General features: G+C 43.7%; 1 protein-coding gene across 9 annotated transcripts; it reads right to left on the bottom strand.

Moving 5' to 3' along the window:
• Positions 1–27,665, bottom strand: RBBP6 (RB binding protein 6, ubiquitin ligase). Of its 9 annotated transcripts, XM_041490367.1 has the most exons (19): positions 27,440–27,665; positions 22,322–22,421; positions 20,416–20,454; positions 19,744–19,780; positions 15,144–15,188; positions 12,679–12,767; positions 12,461–12,557; positions 11,772–11,911; positions 10,732–10,904; positions 9,776–9,879; positions 8,977–9,335; positions 8,058–8,151; positions 7,899–7,977; positions 7,763–7,808; positions 6,277–6,639; positions 5,829–5,930; positions 4,996–5,079; positions 2,707–4,452; positions 1–2,018 (listed from the first exon to the last, which is right to left on the bottom strand). In XM_041490367.1, the coding sequence occupies exons 1-19, from the start codon at positions 27,603–27,605 to the stop codon at positions 422–424; spliced, it is 5,460 nt and encodes a 1,819-aa protein (XP_041346301.1). In that variant the 5' UTR covers positions 27,606–27,665; the 3' UTR covers positions 1–421. The 9 variants fall into 9 exon arrangements, with proteins under 9 accessions (XP_041346301.1, XP_041346303.1, XP_041346302.1 ...); XM_041490369.1 differs by lacking the exon at positions 4,996–5,079; XM_041490368.1 differs by lacking the exon at positions 20,416–20,454.
• Between the last annotated feature and the right edge of the window lie 6 nt (positions 27,666–27,671).

Below are 27,671 nucleotides of genomic sequence, written 5' to 3'. Positions count from 1 at the left end.
TCATTTACTGAAAACTTTTTTATTGTAATCAAAAAGTGACATAACAGGGCTGTAATGTATTCTGCATTTTATCCGCTGGTATTTGGTAACTGGTACCAGCTGCTTCTGCCAGGCAATTAAAAAAAACCCGAATGTGAAAATCTTCACAGTACAGTAAACTCCACCCAAAATAATTAACGGTGGTTAAAAAGAAGATGCCCCAGCAAAACCTTTCATGTTACATGGTCACAACTCACAATTCTGTACAAAATGTTCACTTTTATAAAGCTCTGATGTAAAAATCAAATAATCAAGCAGCAATATTTTAAGTGCAGCACAGGGTCTTTCATGTCATTATTTACAACGCTTGAAGTCGTTTACATTTTAACAAAGATCATACAGATGACTTAGTAATTAAGTCATTTTTTCATTATCTGTCGGTTTATGTCGTGACAGATTTCACTTTTTGGTCGTCTTTCTCTTTATCTTTGCTCTTCTTCGATTTTTTCTTCTTGTGTTTGTGTTTTTGGCTCTTTTCCAATTCTGTTTCATTTCCCACGTGTTTCTTATGCTTCTTATGTTTCTTATGTTTCTTGTGCTTCTTCTTCTCTTTCTTCTTTTTCTTTTTCTTGCTGTCCTGACTCTCCCCTGAGCTGGCACTGCTGCTGTGGCTCCGTGTCTGGCTCTCGGAGGGGCTGTGGCTGCGGCTGCGGCTGACGCTGGGGCTGCTCTGGCTCTGGCTCCTGCCCGCCTCTGGCTGCTCGGCGGGAGCCGGGGCCGCCGCCTCCTCTTTCACCTTCTCCACAGCCTTTTCCTTCGCCTCTTTGGGCGTTTTCCCTGCAGCCTCCTCGTCCTTTGCAGACACGTTGCTCTCGCTGTCGCTCTCGTTGTAGTCCGGCACGAAGGCGGCCTCGTCGGTCTCGCGGGTGAGGTCGGACGAGAGGCGCGCGGCGCTGCTCGCCGGCGGCTTGGGCTTCGCCGCGCCTTTATCGCTCTGAGCCGCCACGCTCTCCTTCTCCTTCTCCACTTTAACTTCTGGCGAGTCCTGTTTCACTGGTGGTTTATTCCCACCTGGCTCTTTCTCCTTATTGCTCTTCACTTCTTGTACATGCTTCTCCTTCTCCTTCTCCTTGTCCTTCTCCTTGCCCGGGTTTTTATCCGGGGGTTTGTGCTCCTCGGCGGGGCGCTTGGGGTCGTGCACAGCTTTGTGCTCGGCGGGCTTGCGCTCCCGCGGGGGGCTGTAGCTGCTCCGCTTGGCCTCCGCAGGGCCCTTCTTGGGCGGCTCCACGCGCTCCTCTCTTGGTTTGCTCTTCTGCACTGCTGTGGAGTCTCTGATCCGGGATGGGGAGTCTTTCCTCCGTGCTGATTCGCTCTTCTCATCTCTGCGCTTGGAACTCGAGTGCTCCCTGCTGCCATCATGGTCGGACTTCTTGTCTCGGTTGGGAGTGAAGTCCTTCGCAGCGGAGCCACGGCCACTGTCGTGCTTCTCTGAAGATCTGCCATCTTTAGAAGACTGAGATGCAGTTTTTCCATTTCCTTGCTCAGCTGTGCGTTCTGAGTGCTCTTTTTCTGGCTGAACACTGCTCTTCCTCTTCTCAGAACTGTCCTTGTCTGACAAAGAATGATCCCGGTCTTTGGTTTTACCTTTTTCACTCGACACGGAACTTTTTGAACTCTTGGCATCGTGTTGGGTGCTTTCATAACTTGCCTCTTTTGCAGCTTTCTGTATTTTCTCCAGAGGTTCTGTCTCCTTTTCAGTGTGTTTGAGGGGGTTTGGTGCCTTTGCACTCACAGGTTTGATAACACTGGCGGGTTTTCCTATAGTTGGGGGCACCTGGGTGGTGGATTTGATGTCTTCCTCTTCAGACTCAAAGTCATCTTTATCCCACTTGGACTGAGGGACCTGGATCATGATAATGACATCCTCAGCAGGGGCTGTTATGTCGTTGTTATACTCCTCCAGGGTCTTAATGACAGTTCGTTTGGTGTCTGGCTTCTCCTCAGGCTTCCTGACAGGGCTTCCCCCAGTGGAACTCGTGCTGGGAGGGAAAAACATGGACATTAGTAGTGGAATGCACACACAGCCAGCTTTGGGAACATTTTATAAACTGGCTTGTGTTTCAATTCTAAATTCTCAGCATTTTCCTCAAGGATGTTCAATTAAGGGAACAGACAAGAGAAAGACTGAGTCCACTGGCTGAGATTATGAGCAATCAATTAATTTAGTATCTTGCTACTATACATTTAATTAACAAAGACACAAGATTATCAGATTGGGGACTGTCTGATCTGGTAATTCCTTCATGTCCTATTTCTCCCAATGGCAGATAAATTAGATATCCATTCTTCTTTCAACATGAAAGCAAGCAATTATGGAGAGGTACAGACAGACAAAGTTTTATCCTTATGCCCCAGTTCTTCCTTAGAAAAATGGACATTTTAAAAGCTTTTTAGATTATCAAGACACTTATCTTAAGTCTTCAACAAATGTCTTAAATGTTTTGAGTTTGCATCACCAATGAATGAACCCTACCAGCTTCCTGTGCAGTACAAACTGCTCATTTTCCTTAACAACAGCTGAGACTGACCCAAGTATAGCCTCATAAGGAATATCAGGGATTATTCCCTTGTTTAGCACAAATTTAGCAGCTCCTTTCCTTAAGCACCATAAACAATTGGAGGGGGGGAGGAGGAGAGAAAGAAAAGGAAAAGAACTGCCTGAGGTACCTGGTGTAATCCACAAGAGTCGAGCTAGCGCCATCAGCTGCCGTCACTTTCCTCCTTGCTTTTCCCTTTGTCTTTTCTGCTTTAACTTTGCTGCTGCTGGGCTCAGGTTTCTCCACAGCTTCTTTTCCAGGTGGCACGTTTTCTCCGCTCACAATCTTTTTTCCAGTTTCTCGGTTAAGTTTAATCTTTTTGGACGGGTTGTTAAGAAAAGCAGCTTTATCCTTTTCCGGGGTCCGCTCTCCTTTCTCCCCCTCGGGCTCAGCCTTCCCCTTGGGTGATGTTTTCGATTCTGCAGTTTCGGGTTTATAGGCCTTTGCAGAAGCGGCCTCATGTTCTTTATCAGCCTTTTCCTCTGCTTTTCTTTTCCTTTTCTCAAGTTTGGCATCTGAAAGTTTGCTTTTCTCAGCAGGTTTCTTTGACTTCTCCTCCTTGCTGGAGGGCTTCTCTGCCTTGGCTTCTTTAGGATGGTCTTTCTTTGCCTTCTCCTCCTTGGCTGGTCTGGTTTCTGGGTGATCCTTTGTCACTTTGGGATGAGCCTTCCGTGGTGTACCAAGACCCTTCTCATCCTTCTGAGAGGAAGAGGTTTTAACACTGTCTGTCTTTGGCAGCTCTTCCTTGACCTTTTTCACAGGAGGTTCCGCTCGAGGAGATTTTTCGCGATCGGGGTCCACCTTTTCCTGGGAAGCTTTAGCTGGTTTTGCTACGCTGTCTTTCTTTGGAGCAGCCGCCACTTCTACTTTCCGCTTTGTTTTCTCAACCTTTGCTTTTGGCTTATCCTTCTCTTTTTTCTCCTTTTCAGACACTGGCTTGAAAGCAATGGAATCCGCTTCCATGGGCTCATCCCTTACAGGGGTGGCATCATCCCTGCTTGGCAGCATGAATAGAGAGTCTGTTTTAGCATCTTCTGTTGGAACTGGCTCTCTTGGTTTTCTTGCTCCTTCTAACAGCTCAACATTGGGAAATCCTTCATTCTCATCCCCTTTTCTTCTCTTCCGGTGTTTTTTATGTTTATTGCCTTTGCCATCTCCCAGTGGATTTTCCACCTCCTTCTCTTTTGATTTTGTAGGATCTTTGACGCCATGGCTCTCTCTCCCAGGCTTTTCAGGGTAGTTTCCAGCTACATTACGATTCCTGTGGCTCTGCCCAGCAGGATACTCCTCCCTCCGTCCCCGAGCATACGGTGAATTCTCTCGTCTGGTCCCAGGTGGGCCAAACCGCTCTGGAGAGAAGTTCTCTCTGTTCACCGGAGGCCGTGGCTGAGCGCCCACGGCATAGCCCTTGTAAAACTTCTCGTACCACTCTCTGTAGTTCCTCTCCCACTCTCTGTATCTCTCCTTCTCAAAGGGGTCTCTGAAGTCCACCGAGCGGCCATAGTAAGCCTTCATGTCGTACGGGGGCACCTCTCGGTAGCGGTTGAAGTACTCGCGCTCGGCCTCGCTCTGCGGGACCGTCCGTTTGGTGGGGGACTGGCCCCGGAACACCGGAGACCTGGAGCGGGAGTGGTAGCGCCTGTACGGGGGCGAGCGGGAGCGGGAGCGGTGATAGCCGTGGGAGCGGGAGCGGGAGCGGTAGTTCCGACTCTTCCCTTTGCCTCGTCTCTGATAGGGCGGCGACCGCGAGTAGGAGCGGGAATGGGAGCGGCTGAAGGAGCGCGAGTAGGAGCGGGAGCGCGACGAACCTGAGCGTGACTTGGAGTAGGTGTATGAGCTTCTAGAGTAAGATGAAGCACTATAGGGAGACTTGGACCTTAAAAAAACACAACAAGAAAACCAGATGAAGTTAATTCCAAACAGTCTTTCTCCTCAAATCTTTTCCTCCCACATTTATTTTTTCTTTCCTCTCCACATGCTTATGTCAAAGCTTCTTTCAGCTGCTGACATAAAGCTACTGCAAATTGAAGAACTTGATAACACGTAAAAGTTTCTGCTCACAAGACAGAACAGCTGCTGCTTTGTTAGTGTCAGAACACACAGAAGGGTCAGTCTACTTCCACTCACTCTACCACATGAGCTACAGACAGATTTCAGGTGGTTACACTGGCCTCTACTGGTACGGGAACACGCATGTTTGTCACTACTCGGCAACCACATGCAGTGCAAATCATTTTTGTTGCAGTAAGATGCAAAAAGAGCAAATCTGAGTGGCTACAGTGCAGAATCACACCAAGAAAACACCACATAGCCTGAAGACAGCAAAGCCCAATGTTAAAACGCCAGCTCGGTCTATTAACTGCACCCTTTTTTGGGAATTTGGACAGAATGCACAATCCTAATACTGCAAAGGACTTACAGACAGGCCTGTGGAATCCACACTGTCAGGCAGGTGTCCCAAAAACGTCCTGCACATCCCTCCAGCTCTAACCAAGGCAAGTGACTGCATTGCAAGAAAAGTCTCATCTAAAAGCTTCTAACCTCAGTCTCTAGTCACATGCCCCAGTGCCATGACTCTGGGAAAGCTCCTGACAGCACTGCTAACAACTACTCCTGCCCAAGGGATTTTTGGGGACAGAAAACAGCAGTTACCCTCAGGTTTTTCTTCTACTATTTTTAATGAATCATTTCACATGATTCGTATGTTCACTAGCATCAATCCTCCTCTCCAAGTCCCTCACCAATTTCAGATTTCCTTACAAGTAAGTCTGAGCTTTTAATTCCCGAGAAAATTTTAACTGTCACCCAAGAAGTGAAAGCCCCCAGTCTGCAGTCCAGATTCAAACATCTCATGTATCCACATGAGACGGACAAAAGCAGAAACGAGGACGATTTCTCTCACCTATCTCCTCCAAACTGCTTGGACTGCTCGGTTACAATCAGAATAGCGAAAACCCAGCCCTTACAGCTATTCTGTTCCTGGCCTCCTCAGGGCTGTCAGGCAGTGAAGGACACCACTGCAGAGACACCTTAGCAAGACAGATCCTTAGCGCTCCTTAGTGCCTGCTGCCCAGTGCTAATTCAGTCACCTGCAATCTCTGCCACACTGGAGCCAATAACTTGCATATGACACTCCTGTCACTGCTCATCCCTCAATCATCCAATCCATCTAACGACAGGGAGGTGGAGTGGAACTCCTCCTGATTCCTCTAGACAATCTGCTTCTCCATTACGGACATGTAAAGCAGTTACCTGGAAAACGAACGCCTACGCTCCTTTTGAATCTTTTTATATTCCATCAATTCCTTAGCAAAATCATTTGTAAACTCATCAAGTTTGGACTTTTTCTTTTCCCTGTTAAAATAAGTTTGACCTTTATTACAATTATAGTTTGACCTTTATTACAAAAGACATCAAGAAACAAAACATGGCCAATATGAGAAAATGTTTACTGCATGCAATGCAAAAGGTGAACATCCTATTTAAGCAAAAACAGTTCCTACAAGTTTTAGGAAAAGTTCTAGAATTACATTTGTCTTGGTTTAGCTTTGCATAGTTACCATCTGTAATGAAAAAGTATATTGGAAGAAACACTATGTCACTTTTGCTAGGTCAGATGCACTTTAGTGTAACCGCAGTCCAATATGCTCCCCCGATACAGACATGAAAACAAGGCAACGTTAGCGAGCCAAATACTTACTCCTCTTTAAGCCTCCGTTGCTCTCTGTAAAACTCCTCCCTAGAGAGAGGAGGTGCTTGTGTCGTTGGGATGGTGTTTGAATGAGCCGCTGGCACTGCTGTTGGGACCCAAGCTGATGACATGTTTGCAGGAGCTGGGGGATATCCGGGAGGGGGGACAGTGTACCCAGCGGATGGAGGCTGCCCAGGTGGAAACTGAGGAGGAAACTGTGGTGGTGGTACCCCCGGAGGAAGAGGAAGAGCATGGGGTGGTGGAGGATACAAGGGAGGTGGAGGCACAGGCACAAAGACTGGTGCTGATGCTGGCAGTGATGGGGCCTGAGTCCTTTGGGCACGGTCACTGTGCGGGCGTCCTCGATTTGAACTTTAAAGAAACCCAAAAACACGTGTCACTGTTTGTCACAGCCTGCCCTGAGCGTACAGAGGAAAGCGAAGCGGCAGCACGGCGGGAGCACTCCTGGTTCTCACTGGTCTCCGGCTTTCTGTTCACTCGAGACTACACTCAGTCCTGGAGCCTCGTACTTGCCTTGCACATCCTCGCCCCAGCAGCTCCCTCAGCCTTCTCTCCTTACACTCAGCTTTGGGACTGCGGGCGAGGCTGCCATGAGACCCCCATCTCCCACGAGCCAAGCACCCACTGCTCCTCTGCCCTCCTGGACACACCTTGAGCTCCGCACTCCCGAGCTTCCAAGCACTGTGCAGGAACTAACTCACCTCTCAGAACTCTCCTAACCTATCCCACGTTTGTTTCCTGAGCTCCTGCCTCACGATGCATTGGCCTGTTCTTGGCCCTGAATTTGTTTATTTCTTGTTTACTGGATTTGAGATTTTAGATAATCTGGGGGATGGATGCTGGATTTTGTTTTGATTTGTCTTTCAGACTTTATAAAAACAATGACCCTTACAGCATGGCTGTAACAAATCTCTAACAAATGAAGGACTAATTTGACACCACGATAACAGATAAACAGGCTCCTCTCTCTAATGAGAAAAAGCAGCCTGGCACTTTGAGATGACTAAACTGCAGAAATACAAAACTGTCATAAAAATAACAGCCTCTAATTTTTCAATAATTTGCTCAATCAGTACCAACTAAGTTGTTAAAGAAGAATGTTGGAGGGTGATTTCTACTGGGAAATCAATTTCTTCAGCCCTATTCAGTCAGCAATCAAAAGGGTGCTTTTCCATTTGATCTTTTAATTACATTTAATTTTTATATGTAATTTAGGCTTCCCAAAAAGGGTTCATCATTCAGAATCTTCTTTTCAATTATGTACTGGAGTTTTATTTTTCAATAATCTTACTGTAAGCACAGGTCCCCTTTGTTAAAGTTAATTTAAATGAAGCCACTTGAAAATTAATTACCACTTGAATTCTCCACAACTATTATTTCATTATAAATCAGCTGTTGTCTAAGTGATGTGTTACAGATTAATTTACAACCAGTTACAACTAGTAATACATTAAATTTTCTGTTGAATACTTACAGCTCCCAGCCTGGCCTGCGAAGCGCACCAGCTCTCATTGGATGACCTTTTGCAGCAGAGACAGGGAAAAAAAAATCCCAGTAAGTTTATCTGAAGACAAATTTTTGGATGAAATTCTAAAGTTCTAGTTTCTTACCAGTTGTAGGTATTGATTGTCCTTGAGGGCCCAGAAGACTTGGTATCGCTGGTTGTCTCAGTACAGGAACCTGATAGCCCTTGGGAATAATTGCAAACAGTCACAAAATAAGCTCTACTAGACCATAAGAATCATTCTTTGTGTTGAAATAAAATTTACCTTCTCTTCCAACAAACTGCTGATTGACAAAGGGGAAGATTTGGAAAGCTCAGCAGCAGTCATCAGAGCAGGAGGCAAAACAGCATCGGCATCACTACAAAAACAACACATTTTTATTATTGAAACACTGCTTTGAAGTGATATATAATACATATTTTTAAATATAAAGTCCAAAGTGAGAAAAGGCTGATTTCACTAAATGAAAAAAATATTTTAAAATAATCTTCACCAGATTTACACCTGTGAAGTCAGCAAGCTCCAGAGGAAGCACTGCTGAGGAGTCTGGATGTTGGCATTTAGAGAGGAAGCTCTCTGGAAAAGTATTTGATTAAGCAGCACTTGAAAGGATGAGAATCCATATAACCCGTGCACTGAACCTCAGCTTTGGAAGATGCAAGAACTGAAATTCCATTAGAAAATGTTTCTGTGCTCCTTTGAATCGTGATCCTTGTACTGATGGCACAGCTGAGCCTGGCAGCCCTCTGGACACACTAGTTCTGTGCATCCAAGGCAGCAGGGTTAAAGGATGTAACTCAAAATACTGGTAAGAGATTTTTGCATGAAATTATTACTTCCTCAGTAATAAAGAGAAATTAAGGAGACACTAAGGGGAAATAAATGGCTACTCAAGGAATAGCTGGCCACTTCAAATCAAAACCATTCCCTCCTTCAGGGCAAACCTGTGCTGAATGACTGGTAGGGGAACCAAACAGAAATACTGCCAAGAAAATTCTTGCATGAGGTACATGTTCTGCTTACTGAAGTGTCCTCATTCCAAGTAAAAACAGAACCCCAACTTCCACAACGACCTGCAGCTGTCACTAATGATACACAGCGTGTTAGCTGCAAAGCTCAAGAAAAATCTAACCTAACCATTTTGATTTCTTCTGTATTGCTGTTGATCTCCAGATCTCCTTACCGAAAAGGTCCATCTGGCTTTTCCCCACGGAGAGAGAGGGACACTGCTGGAGGGAGATCGGAGACAACCACAGAAGACGGATTGACCGGCAGCCCAGCTGCCATGGACGGCCCGGGGCCCAGGGAGGAGAGGGCGGAGCGGGAGGCCAGGGAGGCCAGCGGGATCATGAGCGGGTCCTGCTGCCGGGCCATGGCCGGCCGCATCAGCGGCTGCAGGGTGCGCGTGATCGTCTGCCGCATCAGGGGCGGCGGCGGCGGCGGTGGCGGCGGCGGCAGCTGCTGCTGTTGCTGCTGCTGCTGCTGCTGAATCTTACGGAGCCTTTTTGTGTAACCGGTTTCATTTTTGAAGTTGTTGACGGCCTAGAGGTAGGGAAACACGTTAGAAAAGGTGATAATAAACTTCAGTAGACATATGAACATAAGCATTTCTACAGGAAAATCGCTGTGTGCTCCTCTAAGTGCTATTAATCCTAAGCCAACTAACACACAGCTCTGAACACATCCCATGGAACTCTGGTATCAATGACTGGTACCTCAGAGTCTCTGCATTAAAAGTACTTTGCTGTTAACACCCCATTTGAAAGTGAGGGCATCCCATTAAACACCAGTGTGCCCTGAATTTGCCAGATTGCCTCTAATGAGCAGTAGGCTTCTGTAAAAACAGATAATGTATTTGAAAAGTAAGCTTAACCTTGTTGAGTTCAGCCTTGCTCAAGGAGATCTAAATTAATATTTTCATCCCTTTCAGCTCTTTACAAATAGATTTTTCTAACAAAGAGTTCAGAGTAAAGTCACATTACCTGGCGCAGAAACTTATTGGCAATTAAAGCATCAGGAGAAACATCTGTCTGATGGCAGGTAGGGCATGTGTGCTCCTCGGACTCCAGCAGTGCTGTTCTAATACCTGGGAAAAATTAGAATATTAAAGTAGTTTATAGCCAAACTAAGTAAACTTTTTGGTTCTCATTAATTACAAAAACAAACATATGATTAATGGTGAAATATGGTCTTAAATGGAAAGCATGAAGCTGTTAATATTCTATAGTGGAAAAAACTGGCAGAGGAACAGGTTGCCCAGAGAAGCTGTAGCACCCCTGGAAGTGTTGAATACCAGTTTGGATGGGGCTTGGAGCAACCTGGGCTAGTGGAAGGCCAACCCAAACCACTCTGAAGTCCTACAACAATTTCTAGCATACAGCAGAGGGTCAGTATTTCACTGCGGTAATATGTAAAGATGCAGAGCAGACTGGCATGTGACAGCTCAACTGGTCTTTTTCCACTTCAGTACAGCAAAAAGTCATTTCATGTTAATGAATAAAACATATTTCAAAAACCCATGAGGAGGTTTGATTTCTGAAGGTTTTGATCAGCTCTAGGGAAGCATATGGATGAAATGCCTCAATATCATTTCTTTGTAGTCTGCAGTAAGTGCCAAAAGTTGGAGACATAATTCTGTGTGAGGGAAAGGGCTGTGGACAAAATAAATGCATTCTATATCTAATACTGCAACCACCTGCACTAATGCATTCCCCTCATCCTCTTCCTTCTGCAGGTAAAGAGGATTTAACTAGAAACTTATGGAGGGAAAAAAGCTTTCTACCTTTTTTCCACTATCTACACAAGAAGAGTCTTTCCCTGCTCACGACACGCTGAAGTATTCAACAGAACTAACACAGCAATTTCCTTATCTCCTATTTCTGCTCTCAGAAGATCAAATTTGATGTCTGGAATTAACAAATTTGGCAGTAACACTTACATTCATCACAGTAACTGTTTCCACAGCAGGGAATAACAACCGCATCCGTCATTATATCCTTACAAATGAGACACAACAGCTCATCTGGAATAGGATCATCTTCTTCTGAGGAGGAGGATGGCTCCTCAGGTAGGAAGGGAGGCTTCTCCTTCTTTCCTATAGCATAAGCTTCCCTGGAAGTAGAGTGGGGAAAGCAAAACGAAGAAGTTAAAGGGAAAACTCTTCCAAGCTTTGAATTTTATCAAAGAAAGATAATATGTAGTATTCTTCTCCCTCTCCACTGACCTTCCTAAACACAGCTGTTTAGTTTGAACCACTTTTCCATAGCCCTAACACAAGAAGAGGGAGGGAGGAATTCTCCTGCAGAACTATCCAGTTCATTGGATCAACTAAGAAATCAGTTCAGACTAGAAAAACGTTTGACAGCTCATATCAGGTGACATGAATCCCAGCTCTCCTTTGCCAGAGGCTAAATGTAAATTGGAGGCTGAGGATAAAGCTGGTCTCCCAGTAATGACATTTTCCAACTGAAAGAAGTCTGTGTTACAGCTTCCAAAACAGGACATCCAGGTGAGAAACCAGAAGGGCTACCAAGAGTATTTTAGAACAGCCACTGTGCTCAGCACACACAAGTGTTTTCCTAGTTTATAGCAACAGGAAAACTTAAGCCTGCTTCACATCTGAGGGAGGGAGTCACAGTCCAACAGCTGCTTTATTACATTTTATATGAAACCTTTGAAAGACAAGCTGGAAGCAAAAGGAACTTCCAGAGAGAACAATCCAAATTATAAATGCTGCTGAAATGTTCTGCAGAAACAGTCTCAGCACACCCCATGTTTAACCAGCTCCCAGGGGTGTGAGCAGCAGGACTCCCACTTTAATGTTAGCCAGCAGCATGGATTTGAAAGCTGAGGTGCAGTGCCAATGCCTCCTCCCCACAATTCCAGGTGCTGGCCAATGTGGCTGCACCTCCACTCGTGCATTTCTGCCTGGTTCCTCTCACTCCCTTTTGGGATCAGTCCAACCAATCCCATACTTACGCATCTATGGTTGGAATTGCATATTTCCCAGTGTTGGTCAGCATGGCACCCTTTGTGTTGGGGTCCTTCACCTCCATCATAAAACTTCTTGGAATTCCTGTGCTTTTTTTAATTCTGGGAACAGACTCGAAGTTTTTGTCCTGTTAAGAAATGCAGATGTATCTCAAGACCCACACTGAAAATGAGATTTCAGTGACTAATTTTAAGCACAAAAACCTTTAACCCTCTCCTCTTACCTAGTGTAAGGGTTGTTGGACTAGAATACTCTTTTCCCTAAACGAATGCAGCCAGGGTGTTCCAGAGGCTGGAGCAATGTTTTGAACTCAATGACATTCTTTGGCTTAACTACAGATTCCTTAAGGGTGAAATCCCTCAAACTGGCTCCTCCTCCAAAGGGCAATTCAGAGGGAGCTGCACTCAGGGCTTGGAGAAACTTTTTTTGAGATATATCAAACACAGGGGTTCGCAGAGAAAGATCTATGGGAATGTTTAGTGCCTCTGACCTAGCAAAAAGAAAATGTTACAATTCCAGGTTTTTCTTAATTCCAAAGGGTTTTGCAAACACTGCCATGTAACCTCTGTATTCCACATCAAAAAACACAGTTCTTACTGTGAGTATTCATGTTTGTTATGTAACTCTCCAGATAAAAATTAAAAAGTCAGCACCCCCCAAGTCCCCCAAATCTTACCCCATTCGTTGGACAGTTCTTTATGTAGTGCCCAGGTTTGCCACAGCGAAAACAGGTGTAGGAGGGTGGAGGTGGCCCCACGGGTTTCTTCATGTAACTGCAAGTTTTTGGGGAAAAAAAAGGAAAAGAGATTCATGTGTCTCTCTTGTTTAAAACAAACCATCTCTACAATTTTTACATCAACTTCAAAGAACAAGTTTCATGTTAGCAACACTTACTTGACTGGATCATATTCATGGCCAGACTGTGTCATCATAGCTTTTATTTTATCCTCCTCGGAAGCATTGGCTTCAGCCAGATTGGCAGTCTGTGCAACAGGTAATTATTTGACACACACATTAGAAACACATTTAAGCCCACGCAGCCCAAGACAACACCACTCATCCAATCCTGTAAAGAGCAGCACTACACTAGCTGAGCTTGCATGAGAGCAGCTGCTTATACCAAACAGATTTGTGCTGAAGATGGTCTGGGGAGTCCTTATGCCATGACATGATGTTTATGTGCCTGAGAACCTACTAGAAAAGAGCACTCTTGGGCACTCAAACCTTAGGCTCTGTTTGTACCTTACAGCAAGACTGGTGTAACCAATCCAATTTCCTTCAGAGGATTGAAGCTACGTGTAGATAAACAACAATATCCAGTATTTTTACACTGATTTTTAAGCTCCAGACTATATTCAGGAGAAGCTCTCCACTTCAAGGAATTAAGATGGATACAAGCAGCATTATTTACATTTTGTAGTATTAAAAGGACACAGAACTGCAGAGGTGGGCAGTTACGTTTGTTTGCTGAAACTCAGCTTCAGACACACAAGTATTAAAAGGACCAAAGGATTTTACAATCCCTCAGCAAGGCAAAATTCTTTTCAGCAGAGATCTGCTCAGCAGGAGCTGCAGGCAGTGCAAACTGCATGTTCCCCCTCCCAGCTTCTTCCTGTGAAGTGATTTAACTACAGTGAAGACTATCTCAGTTTTTTTTTTCCAGTTGACTATGTCCTTTTAACACACAAACTGTAATATAAACCTTCTGCACAACTAGACCTTCAAATTACTGAAGCCAGCTGATTTTTAAGCTGTATTTGTTCAAATGTTTTTATTACACACTAGTCCAGATACAAGCAGGGTCTAAGGGAGTGACTGTAAATGACTTGGGCCTTCAAGCACCTATCACTCAGCTCAAGCACTCATGGTTTGGTTTTGTATGCATTCATTCACAAAAGCAACCAACTAGTTTCAACATTTTATTAAATGGTTGTTTCATATACACAGTTTCTCCACAGTAACAGAATCCGGATCGCCAACTATGAAATAATTTCCATTAACAGTTACAGAAAACTTTACAGATAATACTTGACTAATTTGTTTGAACCCAAACGGTTTACAAAACACATCCAAAAGCCACAAAACATTAGTAGGAATAGACCAAAATTCAAATATGGCATTTCATACATAGTAATAATCACCAGAGAACTGTTAACACATTGCCTCTGTGCTGAGCCGGGCTGCACTAGAGCCATTAGAGGGAGTAACAGTGCTGAGCCACTTGGTGTCATCTTCCTGCATTTCTCTGAACTACTTAAATATCCTCAAAAGCTTAAATGTGTACCCCCACCCCTTGGACAGCTTTGCACACTTTAGAGTAAAACTTCACATGAGGTTACAGACCCGAGGACACATTTAGGGACAGCACTAATGGGGACCGATTCTTTGGGTGGCTACCTTCCAAACTAGAGATATTTATCTATATAATGGGGTGTTTTTTTTGGCCAAATGTATACAATTTAATTTCTGTAGTGAAGAGGGGAAAAGTTACCAGTGGGAAGAGGTTTCTTTTTATTAGAAATGAACTCCAGCCTTTACCTTGATGACAAAGAACTAGCTGCTCTGCCTCAGGCCCTGCCTACTCTACTGCCTGCAGCTTTAGGGACTGGTGGTTGAGCACTCGGCTGTCCACACAGTGCAGTCACTAGTGCTTTCCCAGACAAATTACACATTGGTGAGCAAAAATGCAAGCAGTTCCCGAGCAAAACATGGCATTACAACAGTTTCAAAAGGTCACAGCTGCTCAGATGCCACACATACACATTGGTATATTCCTATAAACAATGAGGTACATTTACACAATTTACACAGTCTGCGTTCAAACAAATTAGGTCGGGTTGTCCACTGTATAGATCCCACAATTTATGGAACTGTGCAGCATTCAGAGAATGGGTCTGTAACTATGACTAGGGGTTCAAAAATAGCCATGCAATTGTCCATGGTACAGAACCGCTTCTCCTGTGGCTGGTCACACCCCCCTGGAATGTCCGTAACTTACAGCCAATTAAATTCTTCTGTACAAACTGGGTTAGTTTCCAAGGCAAAATTAATGAAACGTATGAAAAACGGTAAAACAGCTTCTGAAGAGCTTCTTCTTTGTGTCTTGAGGATGAGTAATACTGCAACATTATGCTGAGGCTGATAAGGTACTCCCCTTCTATCTTCCCAAACTGGGAACTACTCTTTACAGGATAGTATCAAAATATACACACATTTTAAAGTTAAAATAAATACTTTAAGTTAATAAAGATTAAAGGGGGCTTTCAATTACAACAGTTATTTACCTATAGGTCACAGTATCAATTTAAAAATAGGAAGGAAACACTTTTTAAGTATTTGACAAGAATATATATATATACCTTAGTAAGCTGGGCCAGAGAAATAGATGCAGAAGAGTCATCAATCTGTTCACAAAAAATTAAACACATATTCAAGTTCTACAGTCAAAACACAACAACAGTTAACCTCTACTATAGTCTGAATGCCTGCCCTACATCCCCCTGAGTGTCAAAGGAAATCCCAACCCAGTGTAATTTGTATTTATTCAAAACAAAGTCCCAATCTATGATGGCTTGAGAGTATCTACGTGCTTATGAGAAGAAGTTAAAATAACCAACCCCACTGGAGATCTACTTATTGCTCAGAATATCTCAGAGAGGGACCTCTTTCAAAAAGGTAATGGGAAGCTGTCAATTTTCAACTAAAAAGGGTTTAAAAAATATTTAAGTTTAATTGAGGAAGAAGTATCACTCCAGGTAACATAGTATTAGTGTAGTTTGCAAATGAATCAGTGAATGTCTCATCATTTCCATATGAACACAGTGATGATTTTGTAAACCCACATCTGCTTGTCAGAATGAAAGCCATCCCCAGCAGCCCCGAAACACACACTCTGCCCCTCCTGTCAGCACCCAAATAAACCCAAGAAATGCCAATCTAGAACAGCAGCCACAACTTGCCACTTCTTCTGGAAAAAAACCAACTGCTTAAATCATTTATATAAAGGTGTTTGTAATGACAGAGTAGGCTATAAAAACTGAAAGACTGATTTCTTGTATGTTACTAGACCACAGGCCCTACCACCCAAACCAAGAGAATTTAGAGGACTCCTTGCAATCAGACCAAACCTGATCTTTAAAGCAGCCCAGTGCTAAATGAACAAAGGAAAGTGCAAAGCATACTCTTGATGATAAAAACATGGATTCAGAGCACAAGCCTGGAATTTTTGTCTCCATGTTTCTCCTCCCAGCTGCCTGTGGAACAACTCTCAGGAATGACGTCCTCAGGCTAGAAGCCAGACTAGTGCTGAGGAACAGTTTTGCCACAAGTAAAAAGGTTAACTCGATCTAGTTCCTTCTGCAGTATATCGAATTTTATCATTCCATGAGCAGCACTTGAGCTAGCACAACACTACCAGAAAGATACTTGAATCACTGCTTATTACATCTAACTTGCTCAAAAATGTAGAATAAAATTTCACAATGTGAACTGAACAGCTCTCCAAGAAGTCACTAAACATGTCAGCAAAGAGATTAAAACCTTTCCTTGAAAAAGGTCTTGTCCTTTACAACCTAATATAGCAGAGAATTCGAGGGAACAGTTTTAGCAGACTGGGAAAAAGCATTTCCATGCACAAGATGATTCCTCACACCACTAAGTTGTTCCTGTTCTGTGTTTTCAGGAAAGTACACACAGCATTCCTGCATTGCTGACTAAAGAGCTCTTGAGTCTTTGAGACTAAAGTGTCTTTGAAGAGGAACACAGAGATCTAGACAAAAAGACCTTCATTCCACTACAAGTCGTACTAAGATTCACCTCTCCTTCCTTCCAGAATGCTTTGTACCTAGTTCTGTTCAAAAGGAGGTCTGCACAAGCATTTTGAAGCTTCACGCTCCATATGCCACTCTTTTACATGTGAAAAGCAGACCAGTGCTCTCTCAGGGCAAGCACAGATATAATTTTGTGGTTTTTTTCAGAAACAAACAAGAAATTAGGAAAGCTCTAGCATTAAATAGTCTAGTACTGACCAGGAACTGATAAACAAACAGTTAATAAACTATTAATTCTTCCCTCTATTTTTTCAGGAAGCTGCTACTACACAGCCTGCAGGCAACAGTCTAATTTCTTAAAGGAGGTGATACTGAACAGTTACCAGAAGCAGCAAACAGACAATTAATGTACTCTTCAGTGCATTTGCCCATGGCCATCCTTCAACCATCCTACATTGTTTCAAATTTTTTTCCTTTTAGATTTCTACCGAAGTATTTCCTGGCAGTCCCTCAAAACAGTCAAGTAGAAACAACATCTCCATGAATTGTAGGCAACCCTAAGGTAACACTGCAGAAGTATTGTTAAAAAAACCCAAAAGACAACCCAGAAAAAGTAACCCCCAAACCCTAAACTCAACAGCTGATGTTTTAACTCCCATGTTGTGCAGCAGACTGAACAGAAACTAACAGGAAGCCAAGTGGGCAAGAGGACAGAGAAGAGGAGGAAAAGGCTGATCTCACTGCTGGAGTGCTACACTGAAATGGCAGGGCTGTCCCCAAAGCCAAGCCTGGCACACAGAAGGGCAGCCAGGGAGGCCCCAGCTGTGCCCACGGGGGGCGCTGAGCCCCCAGCACAGCTCGGCCCTTCCGCAGCCTCCAGGCAGCCCCAGGCACCGACCCTACAGCAGAAAGGCCCCACGCCCTGCCTTTGGCCTGGGATGGCAGCTGGCACAACAGTATGACAATGAAAAAACGCTAAAAAGAAGAAGCTTTTGTGCATCCATTAAAAAAATAAAACTGATTTTAACTTTGCAGCTTAACTCTCCATCAATAACTACCAAGACTCCTACTGCACAAGACTCAGCTTCTGCTCTGAAATACATGCAGAAATATTTGTGTTTAAAAAAAAAAAAAGACAAAAAAGGCAAACAATCCCCCCACACCAAGACCTGAGTTAGCTTTAAGAATAAACTCTTTGTGTCTCTAGCCCCAGAAGCTGCTGAGGCTGCAGGGCTTTTCCAGTGAGAGAGGGCCTGTACAGAGGGATGCAAGCCTTCCACCCTCCCAGACCAGGGACAGTCAGAGCACACCAGGGAATGGCTTTGCTTTTCCTTTCTTGCTGTTAGTTCTCACTCACACTGTTTTCCCTCCCACTCTGGGATTTCTCCTTTTTTCTTTTTGACACATCTACGTTAGCTTATGCTAAGATGCTACTGAGCAATGTAATACAGACATGCCAGGGAACACACGAGGCTAAAAGAATGTTAACTTTATTTATGAACATGTGGTTTGTGTTTATACACATGCTAGTAAACAAAAAGAAAAAGAACTGTTTTCAAGAAATAAAAACCCATCTGAATTAGATCAAATACTATAAACGTGGTTTACATAAATGCATTACATTAACTGCTAGGGTCACTGGGCCAGTGCAACTAACTCCAACTCACAATGAGAGGCATTCATCTCCAAAAGGAATTGCAATCAATCAGCAACAGAATTATGGATGTTACATTTAGTGGTTTTAGACCTACACACAGTAAGTTTGCAATTTGAAGTTGATTGTTTCCATGAGAACCAGAGGCTGTATTCTTCCCAGAACACAGCCCCAGAGTTCAGGAATTTCTAGATTAAGTTATCCTAATAGCTGATCAAATGATCAGAACCAATGATCCAGGATTAGTGTAATGCCTCACACCAGTCTAGTGAAGTAGAAGCAGTTATACTTAAAATAAAGATAAAAAATAAACCCCACCAAATAGTACTTTGATACTCTAAGGACTACTGGAAAAGCACAGTTGCACACAGTACTGACCCAAGTGGCACACCAACATCTAGCCCATCACCAGGCACGGGTTTCTGTGTGGGATTATATGTCAGCAGCAGTACAAGTGTTTGCAAACCTGAAGGAAAATGCTGCTCCTTTTCCAAATGTGAATTCCACGTGGTGGTATACTAAAGAAAGGCTTAACCTTTGGGAATTACAGCAGCAGCCAGCCCTGGAGTCACCCAGACCCAAAAATGTGCTGCAGGCAGAAGTTGAGAAAAGTGACAGGGATTTCACTCCCAAATGCCCCAGGCTCTAACTTGGTGCCAAAATTTGTGTTACATATTGTCATTTGCAGACAAACTGTTGAACTAAACTGCTTTACCAGATAAAGGGGAGAGATCAAATGCAGAACTTTAGAATACCACTCTGTGTAGCAGATATTGAAATTCACGTCAGGCTATTGAAGACATTTCTGTACTCAGGAGGGCCCAAACAATATCACTTCAATTACACAGTTTCAGGAACAAATACCCAAATATTTAAGGACATAAGAAGGAATCATTAGCTGCACAGAACTGTCCTGAAAACATCTGGGATATGCTGGGTTTGGTATTTGTTTGAACCCCCAAGTCAAAAGCAAGGAACAGCACCAAGTTTCACAATAATGATTTCTCAGTGGTTTTTGATAACATTTTCAAAAACCATTAGGCAAAAAAAAGGTATTTAAAAACAAAAGCTAAGTGATACAATGTGAAAATGGCAAAAAATACACTCCAAACAGTTTTTATTGCAAGAAACAAAAAGCACACAACAACCTATACAAACATACATATCACTAGCTATAGACAGACAGATGTAGAACATGGCACCATGTTCAGTGTGCAAACCTCGAGCCTACAGGATCTGGAAATGATCATACATTATCTGTACAACACAGAGTCATACAGGAGAGATTCTGGCATATTCAATATGAAATACAATGCATTACTAGGCACAAATACCAATATTCACATTAGAACTCTGCAAATGATGGCATTACCCAGTTTTTACTATGCTGAATCAAATACAATGTATTTACAACATACACTAGGTTTTACTAGAAAATATATTAAGTTAACGTTTGGCAAATTAATAAAAGGCTGCATTGTTTAGAACTAAGTGCAGTGTGTAGGAAAAAAAGTGTGAGATTGTGTTTTTACATACTGCTTTTGATGTTCCACTCACTGGCTCACTTCGACTTCTAGAAGAAGAAATAAAGGTGATCAGAATTTAAAACAAATCACATATACCCAACACAAAGATTCCAGAACCTGAACATCACATTATGCTCCAATACTCTAGTGAATGTAGACATTTATGTGTAACATAAACTGTTCTCTCGGTACATTCGGTGCAACTAAAAAACTCCCCAAAAATCACATTTCTACATTGTCACAAATTACTCAAGACTTACAGATCTAGAACACAACAGTGCAAGAGGAAGTCACGAGACATTCTGTCTCTGCTCTCTAAGTATCAAATCCATGAAGTGTGTACTAGAGTTCTGTTCTCAAATAATCAATCACCAAAGCATGGGGCAGCTTTGGCCAACAGGTACATCCCTGGTAAGGCACACAGGTACCAGGTACAGGGCTTCAGTTTCTGTGAAAGAACAGTGATAATCTACAAGTGCAAGTTTGCTCAAGTGAAAAACACAGTCACGTGACAAAGGGGCAACATAATAGTGTCAGCAGCACTGAACAGTGCCAGAACAGCGTTTCTTTGTGAAGCCCAAGCACTGTGTTCAGAGATCTACTATATTTAGCCATCAAAGTGCCAAAATATTAAACACGTTACATATGCTATATTGACTAAAAGTAGTAGTAGAAATGTCACCTGAAAGTAGTTTCTAGGATTTTGTGCGATTTAGGAGTCCTGTGACAAAAAAAAAGGTCTTAATTGCCAGAATTTGCTATAAGATAATCTTGAATACGTTACAATATTTTAGGAAATATGTATTACATTTGAAAACTTGCTGAGATTCCACATACTCGGTGGTCTAGACCTGCATGCTCCTCACCATGAACCAGACATGCAGCCACTGAGAGAGCTAACAAACAATCCAGGCATCATCCAAAGATTCCCATGAGCAGAAGCAATGCAAAGGCTGCTGGGGCATTCGCATGCCAATGGAGAGGCTCAGCTTCCTGCCACTGCTGAACACCCCCAGGCTCCCAACCACACCTCCCGAAGGTGAGGAAGTACATACTTTGGATTACCACACAATAGCTGCTTCAGCCATTTACTGCAAGGTGAGTAATGCCTTTCTGAAGGCCTCTCACCATGCCAGCAGACATTCCCCAGCCCCAAACATTAACCACCCTACCAGTGGTTTCTGCAGTGTTTCCAGCTGGGGAACAGAAGGCTCATCTGCCTGGTTAATTTTCAACTCTACCACAGCAGTGCTGTTCTTTCCTGATCCCCCCACGCCAGTACTGACAGAATCTTTGATGCCAGCTTTGATTCTCTGGAGGGCTTTACAGCACCAGGCGAAGTGCACTGGCAGGACAGACTCAGCTGAAATGAGCCCCAAAGCAAGGCTGTGTTTACAGGCACAAAGCTGTGGGGGCAGAATCCCGAGGGAGAGCTGGGAACACTGCACCGACTCCTGCAGTAACATGCCCCAAGGTTACATGCAGAGCCACATCCATACGGGGGTTTTTGCTTGCAAATGGTTCATGGGTACCAGGATGTTGCTGTATTGTTTGTTCAAGACACACTGTAACTCCTCAGGGTACTTTCTTGAGAACCAACATTAGAAAGACAGGGCAAAACCACAAGCTAATAATATCTCCTGCTGGTGGTGAAGAGGCATGGCTTTAAGGAGGTTGAAAAACATGCCCATTCCAACAGAGCTGATGTAGCTATTATAGATCTGGACTGTATGAGAACATCAATGCAGCCATAATCCTGAAGTCAGGATTGAATTTGAGTATCTGTGATTTTAATCAATACTGAGGACAGAGAATCAGGTGTAAACCTTAGAAATACAGGACTAAAAGATGGAGCACAGATCCCAGCTGGGGTACAGACAGACTCAGAAAGGTAACCAGTACATTTCGTAATGTGCTAAACTGCTTCTGAGATTTGGGTTTGGACAGCATTAACTGTTTCTTCATGGTACTTGCACAAAAGCCAGTACCCTTAAGGGTATGGTTCATTTTCTCTTGCCTCAAACAGATACTGTGTGTTCAGGAAGCACACAGGGATCACTTAGGAATGAAACTCCTTGTTTGCATGGTTCACCAGCTGGCAACCCTTGATCTGTTCTCTACAACTACTATACAACCCCCCCAGATCTGAGGCAGAAAAATACCTGTCATATCCTGCCCCACCCCCCCAAATGCAGGTGACAGTCCAACACTCAGAATCAAACTCTTCTGAGACATGAACAAATGCTGAGTTCACACTACAATGTGTACCTGTCTTTGTTAAAAAGGCAGACACATATTATAAGGAATCTCCCTCTGTAGAGGAAACAGGAATCTCAGAAAATTTGAATCTCAGAAAAATAAACTCCAAACCAAACTCAAAAGAATCATCTCCAAATATATCACTGTTGGTGTTTGAGCACCAAAATCTAAGTCTCCTTTGGGAGAGCCCATTGAAAGCTACCCCATGACAACAAACACCAGCAGCAGTTTTAACAAGCAAGTTACAACCCGAGTGCCTCTGCAAGTGCTGTCAATAACAAGGTGGGCACACTGACCCCTCCCCAAAAGAGAATGTTTGCAGTACTTACATAACGTATGTTTTGCTGGTAGCTTTAACTCCTCCAATGGGAATTCTCCTCACAATCACCGATGAGTTCTTGGGAATCAGAGCACTATCATCGGTGTATTCTGGAAACAACACCAATACACAAAAAACGTTAGTCAATTTGTAAGAATGTATTTAATATGTAATTACAGAGCACTTTTGAGAATCCCTTTACAGATCTAAAAGCAAAATTTTATACATAACATTAGGCTTTCATCCTCTGAACACACCAGCAGCACCTGTCAAGGAATCTTCAGGTTTGATTATCAAGCACAAGCAGCAAAATCATTTTCAGTTTTTAAAGTTAGTTTGAATGCCAGGAGCAAAATGGTTTCAAACTACACTAAAGAAGAGTAATATAATGCATGAGGTTTTTCCCTGATCTGTTTTAAGCTGGTTTTGCTTCTGTCTGGCTACGAAACCAAGAGATCTCTGGAGAAAAACAAACCAAAGCCAAGCCTCACCTGCATAAAACAGATTGTAAAGTCTGTGACTGCTTGTCCTGAACAAACCAGGAACTAGCTAAAGCAGGGAAACTGCAGCAGTGCTTTCAGCATGTTAAGTATACCTGACTCCCCTCTGCTGCCCTGCTCAGGCCTGACAGAACAGCAGAGCCACCAGTTCTGTGCTTGGAGCTGCACCATTCCCAGCCAGGCTGGGCAGCTGCTCAAGGCCCGACAGAAATGCAACTGAAACTGACAGCACTGGAGTTTGGAGCACAAAAACTTGGGGGTTTCTGAGCCTGCTTTCACAGGCAGGACAAGAAGTGGCTCAAACTAAAGGGACAGCCCTCCCCTTTAAGCTCACCATCCAGTCTGAATTAACCAGATACAAGTTCTTTCCACTCACTCTCTGTAGAGAAGCGACTCAAACAAAATGACTTCTGGAGGCAGCCTCGAAAAGGCTTTGGAAAACAGCATGTGCCTGGAGCCATCCCTGCTCTGCCTGGGCCTGCACTGTGCTGGCTGTCCAAAAAGAAGAAAAGCCCCCTGACCTTTTACATAAGGCCCAAACAAAAATCCAATTCTCAGACACACTTTGAATAAATTTAAAATGCAAAGCCCTCTCCATAAGAATGGTTTTTATATGAAACTTACACAGGCTGGATATGACTAAATATTGTAAAGCACCATGAGAAGTCCTTCCCTGTGATGTGCCTGCAGTGTTAGTTATTCCAATCCCTTACTGCTGCAGACTGAATCAGAGCACTGGTCTGAAACCAGAGCTGTTATGTACCTAGTCAAGCTTTGTCAGGATGAGTTTGCTCAGTGATCACACACAAAATACGAGTACCTCACAATTTATGCTCCATTTTTCAGTATATTATTCCTACAGGCATGAACCTCCCTTAGACCAAAACATACCTAGCAGAAGACATCACTTCAACCATGAAATTAAAATTTTACTTCTGTTTCCAACTAATAAAACATTTCTTCAGAAAACTGAGAAATCATTTAGCTGAAACTAATTCCCGATCGTCCCCGCAGGGAACCAAACAGTGAGACTCCTCTGGACTGCAGAGCAGTTTAAAACTGTGGCTGAAAGGACTAGCAGTGACAGAAACAGCAGCTCTTACAGCAGTCACATCCTGACACGAGCCCTGGAGCTCTGCTCCTCACACAGCCACCTGTCAAAGAGGCCACACTGGGACTTTCTGATACAGAAGGAGCTCAAGCAGTGCTGAGGCCGAGACAAACACCTGGAAGATGATGCCAGCTGCAGTTCTAGAAGCCCAGAGCAGCTGTTTCTACTTGTGCCTGTCACTGTCTCTCCATGACTCCACACCTCAAGGTGAGCAGTGAGGCCAGCTCCACACAGCTACTGCTCACACGTGTCCAAGCAGAGCTCCAACAGAAACGCTCAAAGCTGGAGGCAGCAGCATTGTTCATTCCCACTCTCATTTAGCACAAACTTGTTTTACCACCAGTGATGGGAAGTGGCTACTGGAATTTCTCAATCTGAACTGTAATTAAAAGTATCCAACTAACCCAAAATGTCTGTGAAAACAAATAAAGATCTGGATATCAAAGCTTAGAGCAGAAGAGACACAACAGTCTAAAACTTGCTGTTTATCCTACAAGAAAAACTTGCTTGTTTATCCTACAAGAAAACAGTAGCTTGAAAGAGGCCAGATAAAGAAGTATTTCAAGGCATGAATGGAGGCAAACTAGTTAGTTAGTCAGCTGACTGCTGCCTCACACTGACACAGAAATCTGACATCAACTACTGTATTAGTGTTCACAACCTTCTTACAGCTAAGTGCAAAGAGCTCAGATCTGCTGGCAAGTTTGTGCTGCTTCACATTGAATGAGTGATTTAAAACCCCCACTTTTTAATTTATCTATTGTAAGAATTTCTGCTAGTTTTAATACTTTGTGTTTACGAATGCTATAAACAAGTTACTGACAAATGTTCCCACGTTATTTTCTGGCCTGCTTTCGTCCACGGCTTCATCTGCCAGCATTGCCCAAGCAGCTCTGAGCACTCTGAGAGGTTTTTCACTCAGGTGAAGTACACAACTCAGCAGGAGTCCTTGGAAAGCAAGCCGAGGTGTGTCAGGGCAGGTAAAAGCCTTGCTAAGCAGCTGCTGGGGGAAGGATGTGCAGGTCAGAGCTGCAATGCCTGCCAACATGCCAGGCTGTCCCCACCAGAACACAGGGAATTCCCTGGAACACATTTTCTCCCTAGACAGGATTTAACTCTCATCACCACAACCTGCTCCCTTTGGAACAAGGCACTGCTGTAAAGCAGCCTTGAAACTTCCCGAGTAACAGACGGGCCCACTCCTGTCGGATTTTGTGCTTCCCCCAGAGCAGGAATCCCTGATCTGGAACAAGCTGGCTCGGGAGGTCAAACAGCCCAGGGAATCTCCACGCACTGTTTCCACTCAGCGCTGTGCCCCACAAGAGCCCCTGCTCTGAAGGGATGAGTCCATCAAATCCACCAACTCCCAATCGTTAATCGCATTACACCACCCGGACCCTGCTTTAAGGCCCTCTTGGCTCTGCTGTGGTGTCAGCGTGGGGCTGAATTACTGCAGCACTGTTCTGCCTTAAAACCATTCAGCCATCCCACACCAGTTCAGAGCAAACTTTTGGGTTTATTTTCTTTGTATTTTGCCCTGTAAGTATGGCACATTTTCCAAGTGTTCTGTTGCAGAATGTCACAGCACAGGAAAGAGCACTCAAGAAACTCAGCTGTGGAGCTTGCAGCTCTTCCACAATATTCTAGGAACACCTGTTATAGAAGACAGGTAAAAAAATCCAGATCCAATGAAATGGAGGCAAGTTTAAAAGCACCAATTTTGAGCACAGGCTTTAGAGAACATGCCCTGATAGCAGGTATGGAAGAGGAACCCCCTATATAAAACAGGTCCCACCCACTCCCTCTGCATTCCCAGAATCTTACGCAGTCCATCAGATCCTTTTTTCCCACCAATATTTAAAATCCTGTGTACTTTTGGCCTATATTAGCAGTTCTCCTATTACTACCTTTCCATTAGGAAAAGTAACAGCTCCAGAACTGAAAAAGCTTCCAGGATCTTGGACCAATCTGAATATGCAGCACATCTCCACTCATGGCTCACTTTGTTCTTTCCAAAGATCATTTTAACATTTACTCAGGACTCCTGAATAGACAAAGTTATAAAAACCCAATACTTACATCCACACATAAGAATTCCTAACATCTCACATAGGTAGAATATCCTATAGTTGTTATTTTAATTTCTGCAGGTTAATCTAAGCATCTACATCTGATTAATAAAAACTGAGATTCACATTTATGCATATGAACCAAAGATTTGACAGACACAGATTTTGGAAATACATTCTCTAGCTATGCTCTGCAAACCACACAGGGATTTTTGCCTTTTCACACGGAAAACACCCTCAGGAAAGCTTCAATAAGCATCTGCATCACTAATATAGAATTTAAAATGATGTATTTTACAAAGTTATATATTTATAATTTGATACTCATTTTGCAGAGGTTAAAGTGCAACACAACCTGCCTAGAGGACCCAGGACAATCGTTTTTAAATTTCACCTTGAGGCAAACCCCTTTCCTTCCCCGGACTCTGGTTACATATGAAAACAAAGTAACACCCCGGTCAATCAGGTACCACGGATGCTGCAGTAATACTTTGAGAGGATATTTACAAGAATCTTTTTTCTCTTACAACTTTTAAAGAAAAGAACTACTGAGACACAGAACCACAGGGGGAAAAGAAAAAGGTTTAACATTGCAGGAATGAAAATACAATTCTTTTTATTTCTGAAAAGTCACACTCTGAAATCTTTAATCACATTCAACTTATCAGGATGACAGATTACCAAACTGAAGCATCATAGTAACACAAGCCCATATTCACACCACAGAATCAAGCACTATTTATTAGATTTAAGCGAATTTATGACTTCCAGATGAACATTTCTTACATATATTCACTGCAAATGTACTGCCATAAAACTTCAGGACTGCCCTGATACAGCAAACACTAAGTGCCAGGAAGGAAAAAAAAAACCCAAACCATTAGACAAGAATGATGAAATGATGCTCAGCAGTATCCAAACTACGGCGTCTTTTGTTTGGAAAACTTACATTAACAGGAATTCCCAAGAGTAATTTCGCTACACAGAACGCTGATTGTGCGAGAGGCTTTAAGGGTCCGCAGAAATTGTAACTCAGTGATACACTCGATACAAATTGTTGCTTCTAAGCAATTACTGCAAGGGGCACTTGCTTTCAATGAAAGGCCGGTTGGAAAAGCAGCAAAGCACCTTCCAACAAAGCGGGGCAAAAAGGAATTGACGACAAGGTTCAGTCATCAAACACACTTTTCTTCCCTCATTCAAATTAGCCATGCGCTATACTCCTTGTGATAACCTTCACATTTCTCTGCCAGATTGCAAAGAAAGCTGGCACGTTTGTTATGGTCACACATCCCGCCCCCCACCTCCCCCATTTTACCTACAACTCCAGGAGCCCCAAACTTTTCCAGCACTGCTCGGACGGTGCTGTGAGAGCAGCAGCTACAAAGAACAGCTCTGAGCCCACAGCAGCCAGCGCTCCAGCAGCGCTGCCCCCGAACCCCACGCACCTTCTTTGGTCTGCGCGTTGGTGATCTGCAGGTCGCAGTCGGCCGCCTTCAGCTTCTCCCGGCCCATGATCTGGCGCTTGAGGTCGCTCAGGGAGATGTGCAGCCCGTCGAAGGTGACCGTGTCATAGTTGAGCTTGGAGGAGAACTTGTAATGCACGCACGACATGGCGGGGCGCGGGCGGCGCCCGCTCTGGCGCGGCGGGCCCGCGGGGGTCGGGCAGGGCCCGCGGGG

This window comes from Pyrgilauda ruficollis, unplaced genomic scaffold (assembly GCF_017590135.1).
Source record: "Pyrgilauda ruficollis isolate IOZ18807 unplaced genomic scaffold, ASM1759013v1 scaffold122, whole genome shotgun sequence".
NCBI lineage: Eukaryota > Metazoa > Chordata > Aves > Passeriformes > Passeridae > Pyrgilauda > Pyrgilauda ruficollis.
Note: the sequence above shows the minus strand (reverse complement) of the source record. Positions and strands in the feature narration are given on the sequence as shown.